At 38.1% G+C, this 12500-nt stretch overlaps 1 protein-coding gene across 3 annotated transcripts in view; it reads right to left on the bottom strand.

The window, feature by feature from the left end:
- The window catches only part of LOC144979820 (uncharacterized), a 227183-nt gene that overhangs the window by 16127 nt on the left and 198556 nt on the right, over positions 1–12500 (bottom strand). Inside the window, exons 1-3 of one of the 3 annotated variants that reach the window (XM_078926962.1) lie at positions 6813–6923; positions 1200–1890; positions 653–897 (exon numbers count right to left, since the gene is read on the bottom strand). In XM_078926962.1, the coding sequence (XP_078783088.1) occupies positions 653–897; positions 1200–1830 (876 nt within the window). In that variant the 5' untranslated portion in view covers positions 1831–1890; positions 6813–6923. Of the gene's footprint in view, positions 1–652; positions 898–1199; positions 1891–6115; positions 6671–6812; positions 6924–12500 lie in introns of those variants that run through there. The other 2 variants (XM_078926961.1, XM_078926960.1) reach the window with 2 other exon arrangements.

Here is a 12500-nt window from a genome sequence, read left to right as displayed (position 1 = left end):
AAAAGTTTAAAGCTCAATTTTTTCTTTAATATTTCCCCCTTGGATTATGTTGGATTATCCAAAAAGTGAAATGTATTTCGTTTATTATTTAAACCTCGCCTTTACAAGGTTATGGCAAAATCCATTCGAACTAAACTGACTGCCTTTTTAGGAAGTAAAATCTTAAAAGTTTTTAATAGGATCTATGCTATGCGTCAGCGTCTTTTGCAGTCATAATAATCATAATACTATTGATAAATCGCCTTTGATTCCTGGTTTAAGCCGTGTGTCTGCCTCTATGTATTTGTGTGTATGTGTGTGTGTGTGGGTGTGTGAGTGTGTGTGTGTGTATGTGTATGAATGTTTGTGTATGCCTGTTTGTTGATGATGATTGTTAGGAACCTACAATAGTAATGTCGTGCATTTGATTTAAGAAGAAGAAGAAGAAGAAGAAGAAGAAGAAGAAGAAGAAGAAGAAGAAGAAGAAGAAGAAGAAGAAGAAGAAGAAGAAGAAGACGAGGAAGAAGAAGAAGATGAATAATAATAATAATAATAATAATAATAATAATAATAATAATAATAATAATAATAATAATAATAATAATAATAATAATAATAATAAGAAGAAGAAGAAGAAGAAGAAGAAGATTTCATCATGAATGCAATGACTCACCGATTCTTTGCCCTCATCGCTGTGTTTTCGTTGTTCCTTCAAATACAAAGAGTGGACGGGGACATCCTTGGCACAGCCAGCACTCTGGGACCGACTCAAAGGCCTGGACAACATCCGTCTGAAGCGTCTCTTCTTGCCTTCCTTGGGGACGCTGCTGGTATTGCTGGAGGATTGCGTCTCTGAGACATCCCTTGGATCGGACGATTTGCGTTCACTGCTTTTTTCTTCGTCGGACGAATTACAACCTAGAGTAATAACGCAATAGTGATAATAATAATAATAATAATAATAATAATAATAATAATAATAATAATAATAATAATAATAATAATATAATAATAATAATAATAATAATAATAATAATAATAATAATAATAATAATAATAATAATAATAATAATAATAATAATAATAATAATAATTACTCGACTCTTCCCAGCGTAGAGCATGACTCGAATATGGAGCCTGAAGGTAAGTGTCATTCTTTAAGACCACAAGAATAAACGTTGAATTGAAAGAGCAAATTAACTTAAATTGTGAATCCTCACCTGATATTTTAGCGGATCCAGTGGATGAAACTCTTTCTCTGTCAATTCCTCCTTCCCCTGTGGACACTTCCTCCCCATCGACAACAGACGACGTCCCAGACTCGGTCCCCGTTGGTGCATAGGTGTAATCATGACATAAAGACTTTTGCGCAGCGTATTTTTTGGCATTGGCGTGAGATGATCTGGCCAACTTTTTATTCTTTATTAATCTCAGTCCACTCAAACCGCTCAGCAAACCGCTTCCGATTGAAGATGAAGAAGAAGTGGAGCTTGACCCGCTTTCACTACTCGGGCGTGCAGCTCTGCCACCACCTATGATGCTGATGCGATCTCGCCCGTAAGGAGATGACAGATGATCATCGCCAACATCGCCTGCAAAATGGACGCTGCTGTCAGTTTCAGACCGTGCTAGTGGAGCTCTTCTCGGCATTCCTGCGGAGTTGAGATTCAAGACTGGCCTGCTGTTTGGTGCCCCTGCGGGTGTGGATGTGCCTGGGATGGGCCCGAGTTTGCTGACGTGGTGTTGTGGGTTGGAAAGTTGCATAACGAACGCATCGAGATCCTGATCTGTCCATTGGCTGGGGGAGGTGGCGGGGGATTTGGCGCTGCTGGTAGAACTTCCGGTAGTCATGTGACGAGTTGGACCCCACTGATGGTGGCCACCCACGGACGATGTTGGTTCGGGAATTCCCTGAAAATGGACAAGGAAAGACAAATAATTGAATGAATAGAGACACATGAAACGAGTTATGCAAAAATAATTCATTTTCCTTAGAACTTCGTTTTTTATTTTTTTTTATTTATTTGTGAACGGATGGGAACGTGTGTATCATTAAATTAGTATAACTTATAGCCTAAACAATTTGGATCTAGACGTCTATAAGCAGTATAAGAAAACATAAAATATGTTTTCTATTCTTTAGATAGAAAGCTTTTCCAATGCAAATAGCTTTCTACTGCACTTGATTTAGACCCGGCACCCATTTCTTTCTTGGTAGCGCCACAGTTCAAACTGTATTACTACACAATTGATTTAAAATGGCAGAGACAACTTGTGAAATAAGATTTAAAATTTGAAGCACATAAAAGACAGGAAAAAAGCAACTTTACTAAACAATTTATGTCTCATTTATCACTCAGCTAAATCGCAAAACTTCAATTTCATAAATTGTAAGTCGTCTGTCACGCGCAATTTACTTCAACATCGCCTTGATTATAGTCATTACAGCAAACGATGGAAAACGGATTATGTTTACGAAAATCGGAAATTGACATTCCTTGTATTATTGACGCACACAATTAAATAAAAGCTTATCATTCTTCCATCCCCACCTGTGATTAACTCTTCACAATTAAATTTAATTATCGGATTAGAACCCTTATTACTTTTATCCGTATCAATTAATCTACTTCCATTTCAAACACGAGAATAAGAATTATACAATTTCTGAGTCAATTCTGCTATTCAAAAACTGGATAATCACTTTTTTTGTCATAAAAATGTCAGATTAACAAATTCCGGGTTCGTGGACTTTAAAAAGTATTTGAGGCTGTCGGTGTCAAAAAGGTCGTTTTCGTGACCTTTGCCACAAAAATGCTTCACATTGATAACTTTTTGAGGGAAAAAACTAAGGAAAAATGGTTTGCGTGAGTTACTATTAGTGCAATTAATAACGTAGTGTGGCTCAGCGGTAAGGTCTTTGCTTAGTACCGAGTTCGACTACCCGCCTCGGGGTCCCTGGCCAACAGCAACACTTAACATGTAGGACAGGACATGACGCCTGTTAGGCGATATTACAACTCTTTTCGGACAGAGACAACGCTGTTAACGACCAGGTACTCATTTTACACTTGAGTACGGTGAGAAAATGTGAGTAAAGAGTCTTTTTCCAGGGGACCCAACTATGCGCCGAGGGAGGTTTGCTCGAACCCAGGACCTCCCGATCCTAAAGCGAGTGTCATACCATAAGACCACATTATAGCCGCATGGTACAGCCTCATTAAGACTTGGTGGGGTTAGGGAGGGTGTGGTCCTTACTTTGACGGCACGAACAAGATTCACATCCGATTCTGTGAATTGATAACTAGCTATTAATTCCACAATAAGAACTCTTTAATCCTTGGTTCGTTGACGTAGATAATGATAATAATTGCGAAATTGTTTTTAAACCTGAAAGGACTTTTAATAAGCAGATCGTATTTCCTTCGCATTGAAGGAAGTCCACCGACAAATGACTTGTTGTGAAATCTGTAAACGTGGCGGGTTCGTAACCAGGACGGTCTGATTGATTGCAATCCTCTTATTAATTTTTGAGTTCTCCAACGATGACGTAAAGATGACGTGGTGATGACGTGGTGATGACGTGATGCGTTGATGTCAATGAAAATATAAATTGCGATAATCGTTATGTAAGTAATGCGATGCTGTAGCCCACCCTTTAATGAACAGATGCGTTTTACGTATGGATGTTATTCATTTTTTCCACTTATTGATTCAAACATTCAATAAATGATTTATTCGTTCCTTCAGTCGGACCATTAATTAATTAATTAATTAATTCATTCATTCAATCATTCATTAAATCACCCATTTAATCATTCGTTTATTCATACTTTCAGTAATTCATTTAACCATTTATTAATTCATTCATGCAGTCAAAAGAAAATCCATTCGTTCCTTAATTTGTTACATCCATTCATCCATCCATCCATCCATCCGTCTATCTATCCATTGATTCATCCATCCACCCATTAATCCATCCATCCATTCATTCATTCATTGATTCTTTCACTTATTTAATCATTCATTTATTCATATATTCAGTAAACAATTTTTAAAAAATCCCTATATAATTTGTCAAGAAATCAACAGGAATAGCTCAAAATAAAAGCAACGTTTGACTCGCCAAAATATACACCAATTGAAATCAATCAAATTATCACGTGATCTACGCAATTGAATTTGTTTAGAAATCGGTGCCAAGTTGTTGGTATAACGAGTTTCTGTGTACTGATGCCAACTTTTATTTTAAAACGGGGAGCAGTGCAGTGCATGCTCACTCCTTTTCAAAATTTAAGACGACATTTCTATAGCAATTTCTGTTCAAGAATACAATACCGATGGTCAGCGGACCAAACCTCTGAAGTCTCAGTTTTCACGATCGGCGGATCAAATCTCTGAAGTCTACATACGAGCTTTGCGCACCGTGTTTCATATAATTTTGGGCGGATCAGACATCTGATGACATGAGAGGTCAGATCCGCCCAAAATTAAATGAAACATGGTGCTCAAAGCTCGTAATGTAGACTTCAGAGATTTGATCCGCCGATCGTGAAAAATCGAGACTTCAGATGTTTGATCAGCCTACCATCCATATGTCGTAATCAATGCCTTTATAAACGATTACAAAAAATATTATGTCAATAAAAAATGCGAAAGAGAAATACTATTTGTGTAAGAATAAAATATGCTCATAATATCATCTCGTATTATTGGATTATTGTTGATCACAGAGGTTTTTTTAACTGAGAAAACACACATGATAAGATATAAGGTATAATTTTTTAAAATATTAACATTGGACGTGGTGAATTAAACATAAGCCTGACTGAAAATAATCCATCACAAATATAGTCATAACAATTTAACTCTTAATCCAAAGCATTCTTAAATCTTTTGTTTATTTAATTTTCCACCCCCTTCTCTTCCGTCTTCTTCTTCTTCTTCTTCTTCTTCTTCGTGGCCGTTGTGGAAGCCTCTTAAAAACGGGATCCGGACTACAGTTCACATAAATTATGAATTTCAAGACATGCACACGCACACGCACCCACACACACACACAACCACACACACACACACACACACACACATTTCAAAATACATGCTATGATCATTCCATTATTTGTTGTTTTTTTGGGGTTTTTTTTTCCAAGCCTCCAATTCCCTTATATTTATAGTTTCTATCAACTCCCGAGGGAGCTTCTTCCAGAAACGAACAGCGGAGGGAAAGAAAGAGTGTTTGCGGGTGTCCTTGTGGATACCTAAGTCATTATTCAGTCTATCACTTTCCATAGTCCGTTTCACGCTATAGAAACCGGGATAAACTCCGGCTCCATAGTCCTTGTGGCTCTGAAAGACTGCTTCTACATTAATCTAAGATCTATTGATTACACAAACCTAAAGCACCGTCGTTTGTCATATTCTACCCGAGGTGACTCGCGCCCAATCCTTATTAAAAATTGAGCTTTATATAGCGCTATATCCACTGCTCAAAGCACTTTACAAAGGGTCCCTGGTCAACAGCAACATTTAACATGTAGGACGGGACATGACGCCTGTGAGGCGATATTACAATTTTTCGGAGAAATACAACGCTGTTAACGGCCAGGTACTCATTTTACACCTGAGTAAGGTGAGAGAATGTGAGTAAATAGCCCTTTCCAAGGACTCAACTATGCGCCGAGCGCGAGGCTCGAACCCAGGACCTTCCGATCCGAAGCGAGTGTCATACCACTAGACCACATAGCTGCAACATATTAGATGTTATTGAATTATTTGAACCACCACTTCAAGCTGATAATATCATGTCGGCGAGATTCTTATACTCTTAAGCTCCAGCTTGGTTCAAGTTTCTGTACAAAAATAATGAATTTTAACTTAACTTAATACAATTAGAAATATTAAATCTTGATTTCATGCATTTAATGAATCTGTATTTTTTAAATAAAAAATAAAAAGGTCCCCCAACCCCTCCCCCCCCCCCGCCCCAAACAAATCAATACATAAACAACCTATTTCATTTATTATATAATATATTTGTCAAAAATTCAATTATTGTCAGCATCAATGGCACTCCACCGAAATACTTGTTAGAGACAGTTGGTCACATAATTTGGAGTTTATGAAATTTACTCACCATTATCATAACGCTCATGGGTGTATCTTTCATTGACACCACTGTCTCTGAACACGAGACGATCGACGAATGATTTGCACGAAGGTCAATAATTATAATATATCACTATTATAGCAGTATTCAATTCACAAATAAAAATCAAAGTAAGTCCAGTTTGTTATTGGTTTCTAGCGCAATCAAAATGAATTTAGCTAGATAGTTATGCAGAATGAAAGATCGAGGCACTTGAATGTATAATAAGGTAAAATGCAATGATATAATTTGTCCGTAGAAATAATCCTTGTTTCAATTATATTTTGGAAATCAACACAAAATCCTTGAGTTACAAACTCTAGAATCGTAAACGATTTCAGTAGATTTGAGATTTGAGGATAAACAAGTTCCTTCAATAATCAGTAAGATATTTTTTTTGTGTGTGGATGATAACACGAATATTGTTCATGAAAAATATTCAACAAGTTAAATATATTGAACTGATTAGAAAACAGGGCTTAAGTTGTGTTTGCTGTTGACAAGTTAGGCAGGACTCAGAGATCTGCTCACGTCCAACTGTCAGCAACGGTTATGAGAGGAACAATGAGCGGATGAGGATTTAAATAGGTCGCGAACGAATGGTTAGAGAGAGAGAGAGAGAGAGAGAGAGAGAGAGAGAGAGAGAGAGAGAGAGAGAGAGAGAGAGAGAGACTAAAACCCTCACGTGTAGTCTGTGGAGGAAACTGGCGAGGATGTTTTGGCTCTTGTGTGAGTAGACCAGCAGTAGCAGTAGCAGCAGTAGCAACAGCTAAGAAAGGAGTAGATAATATTATAGCTATGTCCGTCCCGTCGCCTGGTCGATCCGTCGGGCAGACAGGGCAGTCAAGCAGAATAAAATATTCGACAAACGTGAGAAGCTAGTGGACGCGTCGTTAGGTTATAGTTTTTCCCCGTTACTCACGTTCGCTCGTGCGGTTGGTTCTCGTGGTAAGAGCCTTGTATGTATGTTATGTATGTATGTATGTATGTATTCACTGTCGCTATCTAGTATGGTCGGTAGTTGGGAGTGAGTTTAAGTGTAGTCGTTAGTTTTATCGAATATCCCTCGTCTGGGCGGTGGCGTATTAGATAGATTGATAGAAAGAATAGCTTAGCGCGCGCGAGCATAGATAACCCGTGTCCAAGTAAAAATCTATTCCCTGCGGTAAATAATGATGGAGATAATAGGGTATTCTTCAAACCTTGCATGTCGGGTGGTATTGAGGTAATAGGCTGATTATTTTACTCACGAACGACGCAGGGGCGATTGATTGTTGTAATGACTGGCTTGGACGAGGTGCTTGGATGAGGAGGATGGTATAGATCGTATGCGCTTGGCTAAGAAGCTCATAACATTGCCGTTCGGAAGTATAACGGACCAACACACAAAACTGTGTGTATCCATGAACTTTTATACTCAGGTTAATACAGTTCAGTGAGAATCACTCACAAACGCGGATGGCAAAATACAATAACAAAGGCTTGAGTGACGTCAACTGCATACTATCTATAGATAGAATGCGCTTGGCCAAGGAGTTCACAACATTTCCACCCGGAAGTATAACGGGCCAACACACAAATTCTGTGTAACCATGAACTTTTATAGTCTGGTTAATACAGTTTAGTAAGAACAACTCACAAACGCGGATGGCAAAAACAATAACAAAGGCCTGAGTGACGTCATCTGCATACTATCTATAGGGAGGGGTGGGTTGAGGATGCTGGGGGTTGGGGGGGGGGGGTTGGTAGGTTTTAGAAGATGAGATAATGAAGTAAATACAGGAGGGAGATGGTTTTCCATTTAACTACCGTACTCTGGAAAAATTCGTATTAAAAATTTTGGCCAGAAAACTCGTCCCTCAAATAATATATATCGATTTGAATGACCCCTTATTTTTGGTAACAACTCTTAAACTTGAGACTTCACGAAGTCCCAGTATTGAGAGTTTTTTGTCAAGGTGAGGGTCATTTAAATTGATAGATATTTGAAGGACGAGTTTCTGGTGACACATTAAAAAACGAGTTTGTCCAGACTAGGGAAGTTATAATCTGGTTAACTCGCTCAACCCAAACACCGACTATAGATAGTATGCGCATGACTAAGAAGCTCATAACATCGCCATCCGGAAGTGTAACGGACCAACACACAAAACTGTGTGTAACCATGATCGTTTATAGTCTGGTCAATACAGTTTAATGAGAAGTACTCATAAACGAGGATGGCAAAAAAAAAAACAAACAAAAAACAATAACAAAGGACTGAGTGACGTCATCTTCGAACTATCTATTGAGAGTTTTTTTGTCAAGATGAGGGTCGATCGATATTTGAAGGACGAGTTTGCTGGTGACACATTTTTAAAATACGAGTTTTTCCAGACTAGGGAAGCTATCATCTGGTTAACTCGCTCAACCCTAACACCGACTATATCCGTAGTTTACCCGGGTTGCTTTGAATCCATGCCTATTTATTACATTATCTCTGAGATAAATTATAGGCGTAGTATCAAAGCTAATGATTTTTTATTAAGGTTTTTACATGTTGATGATAGTTGAATAAAACTATCTATGTAGATAGTTACATGCTCATTTTAATACATTTTTTTTATCTAATTTTGAAAAGTAGCAAAAATCTCTAGGATTGAGTGAGTTAAGGGGAGGATAGGAGGAGATTGATGGAAAGGAAGAGATTGATGGAAGAGGGGCGTCGGAAGAATGGAATTGATTGGTAGTGCATTTAGAACTAAATATTAGAGGGAATGAGGAAGGTGGGGGGGGGGGGGGGGGGGGAGAGGGGGAGGGGGGAGGGGGGATGGTGGTGTTTACAAAGTTATACAATCAATTGATGTATTGTTACAGAATAGCAAGATGGATAGATTGTGTAGCTATGTGGCCTTGTGGTATGACACTCGCTTTCGGATCGGAAGAGCCTGGGTTCGAGTCCAGGTCTAAGTTGAGTCCTTGGAAAAGGATCTTTACTCACGTTCTCTCACCGTACTCGGGTGTAAAATGAGTAACTGGCCGTTAACAGCGTTGTCTCTGTCCAACAAAAATGTAATATCGCCTACTAGGCTTAATGTCCAGTCCTAAATGTTAAATGTTGCTGTTGGCCAGGGACCCCTTGTAAAGCGCTTTGAGCACGTTTAGTGGATATTGCGTTATATAAACGCTCTTTTTTAAATGTTGACAATTTGGTAGTGCATGTAGAACCAAATGTAATATTAGAGGGATTTGGGGGGGGGGGGGGGGGGTGTATTTACGAAGGTATACAATCAATTGATGGTTTGTCACAGATAGGAAGATGGATAAATTGTTAGATTGATAGATTGGTCATGCATGTAGAACCAAATATTAGATTGATGGGAAAAGGGGGAGGGGGTTGGGTGGGGGGGGGGGTACGCACATAGTTATACAATCAATTGATGGGTTGTGATTAGATAGTAAGGAAGATGGATAAATTGTTAGATTGATAGATTGGTTATGCATGTAGAACCAAATATTAGATTGTTGGGGGGGGGGGGGGGGGGGGGAAGGGGGGGGGGGTATGAACATAGTTATACAATCCATTGATGGGTTGTCACAGATAGCAAGATGGATAGATTGTTGGGTTGACAGAAAGCAGCCATGAACATACGAGGCGGTATTATTGATAGAATGAAGTTGACGTTACTTTGGTCTTTGTTATTGTTGTTTTTTTCTTTTTTTTTTTTTTGCCATCCATGTTTATGACGAGTAATTTTCACTAAACTGAATTGACCAGACTATAACCGATCGTGGTTACACATTGTTTACTTTTGTGTGTGTTGGTTCGTTACATTTCCGGATGACAATTTTGTGAGTTTCTTAGCCAAGCGCACAGCATCTATACGATTGATTGGTTGCTCGAAATCGTCATTTTTAGCCCCAGATTCTTGATGGTAGAGAATAATATATACAATTTCCTACATTGCAAAACCCTTCTGTCCAACCAGCAGTGATTGGGTAGCCGGGTCTCTTAGATCTGGCAGAAAGTACTTTCCGATAGACTGCCGTCCTATCCAAAGGATAGCAAGCAATTGCTATAGTTCATTTCACGCTATAGAAACCGGGATAAATTCCGCCCATGGGCCTAATGGCTCTGAAGGTCTACTTACATTTCAAAGGACCCAAAGTTCAAATTTCTTATCTTTTTATACTAAATTCACTTTTCAGGTACTGACTTATGCCGACATAATAATATAACGTTTCGTGGAGATGGGTCACGAATTTTGATAATTTAAACTTCAAAATCAATTTTATGAATCTAATCCCACTCTTATATTGCCGTTGTAGGTTTCTGCAACTTGCTCTTTTTAAATGGACGGGTAGTTGGCCCATCACCCCCCCCCCCCTTCCCCCCACCTCCACCCGACTTGAAGGTCCAGGGTTAATTTTGGAGATTTACTCCTAGATTGGTTGGTTACACTCCCGAGTTAGTGAGCCCAGTCTATCATTGGTTTTCTGTTGGGGTTTCCTTTCCTGAGACGATTGTCTTCCGTGACTAATGAGCTCCACCTACCCAGGTTTGAAATCTGAGTTTTCCTTCTCCTAGGTGAATTGTCTCCCCATGAGATTAATGAGCTCCACCTACCCTGTGAATCCCTTGGGCTTTTTATAGCACAATATCCGCTAAACGTGCTCAAAGGGTCCCTGACCAACAGCAATACGTAACACGTAGAACGAACAAGACATGCTAGGCGATAATATGACAATTTTGTTTCCGACAGAGACAAACGCTGTTAACGGCCAGGTACTCATTTTACACCTGAGTACGATGAGAGAATGTGAGTAAAGAGCCTTTTCCAAGGATTCAACCATGCGCCGCTTAGAGCTGGACTCGAACCCAGGACCATCCGATCCGAAAGCGAGCGTCATACGACTAGACCACACAATCAGTTAACTGATTAATATGTTAAATATTTATTTCAAAGTCCATGTTATGAAAATGAGGCGATCTATATTCCTCCTTTTTTCAAACAGCGTTGTTTAATTCACTCAACCCTAACACCGACCATATCCGTAATTTACCCGTGTTACTTTTACCCCTTGCCTGTTTATTACATTTTTCTGAGACAAATTATAGACGTAGTATCAAAGCTAATGTTTTTCATTTTTACATGTTAATGGTAGTTGAATAAAACTATCTATGCACATGCTCATTTTTAGTGCTTTTTTTCCAATTTTGAAAGGTGGCAAAAATTTCTAGGGTTGAGTGTGTAAATAGAATACCCACAAGAGTGGCTGATTTATTTGCCCTATTGAACTAACTGTCAAGATCTCTGCCACACTTGTTGTTAATTACTCTTATCGAGTAGAAAATTTTTTTTCAGAGCTTATTCATACGTTTTACTATATTTATATAGATAGAGCATTTCCAAGGATTTACCACGAGTAATGCACACACTTTCATTTATTTCCCCAGCAAATAGACAGACAGATTGATAGATAGATTGATAGATGGATGGATAGATAGATAGATAGATTGATATATGGATGGATAGATAGATAGATAGATAGATAGATAGATAGATAGATAGACAGAGTAGATTGATAGATAGATAGATTAGATAGATAGATAGATAGATAGATGATAGAGTAGATAGATAGATAGATAGATAGATAGATAGATAGATAGATAGATAGATAGATAGATATACAGATAGAGTAGATATATATATATATATATATATATAGATAGATAGATAGATAGATAGATAAAGTAGATAGATAGATAGATAGATAGATAGATAGATAGATAGATAGATAGATAGACAGATAGAGTAGATAGATAGATAGATAGATAGATAGATAAATAGATAGATAGATAGAGTAGATAGATAGATAGATAGATAGATAGATAGACAGACAGATAGATAGAGTAGATAGATAGATATATAGATAGATAGATAGAAAGAGAAAACATAACCCTCTTAGTTGATTTTCATAATTATTTTTTTAACCACGAATCTGAGGCGTTGCCACTATTACCACTTACAATCATGATCTATCTCAAGTTTCACACTTCAAAAGGACTCAAAATAACCATTTACCCATTTCGATAAAAAGCAATATAGATAGTTCTTAGATGACGTCACTCAGGTCTTTGTTATTGTTTTTTTTTGCCATCCGCGTTTATGAGTAATGCTCACTAAACTGTATTAACCTGACTATAAACGTTCACGGATACACACCGTTTTGTGTATTGGTCCGTAATACTTCGGATGGCAATGTTATGAGCTTCTTAGCCAAGCGCATACTATCTATAGTTGAGGTTATCAGAGAGGTGTAATAATAAGAACTGGTGTATTTGAAATTTTGAAACTATTCTCATTGTGTCTGCTCCCAAAGTCGCACAGCG

The sequence above is a fragment of the Berghia stephanieae genome, chromosome 9 (genome assembly GCF_034508935.2).
Source record: "Berghia stephanieae isolate SIO BIC M18660-M18661 chromosome 9, UCSD_Bste_1.3, whole genome shotgun sequence".
Lineage (NCBI taxonomy): Eukaryota > Metazoa > Mollusca > Gastropoda > Nudibranchia > Aeolidiidae > Berghia > Berghia stephanieae.
Note: the sequence above shows the minus strand (reverse complement) of the source record. Positions and strands in the feature narration are given on the sequence as shown.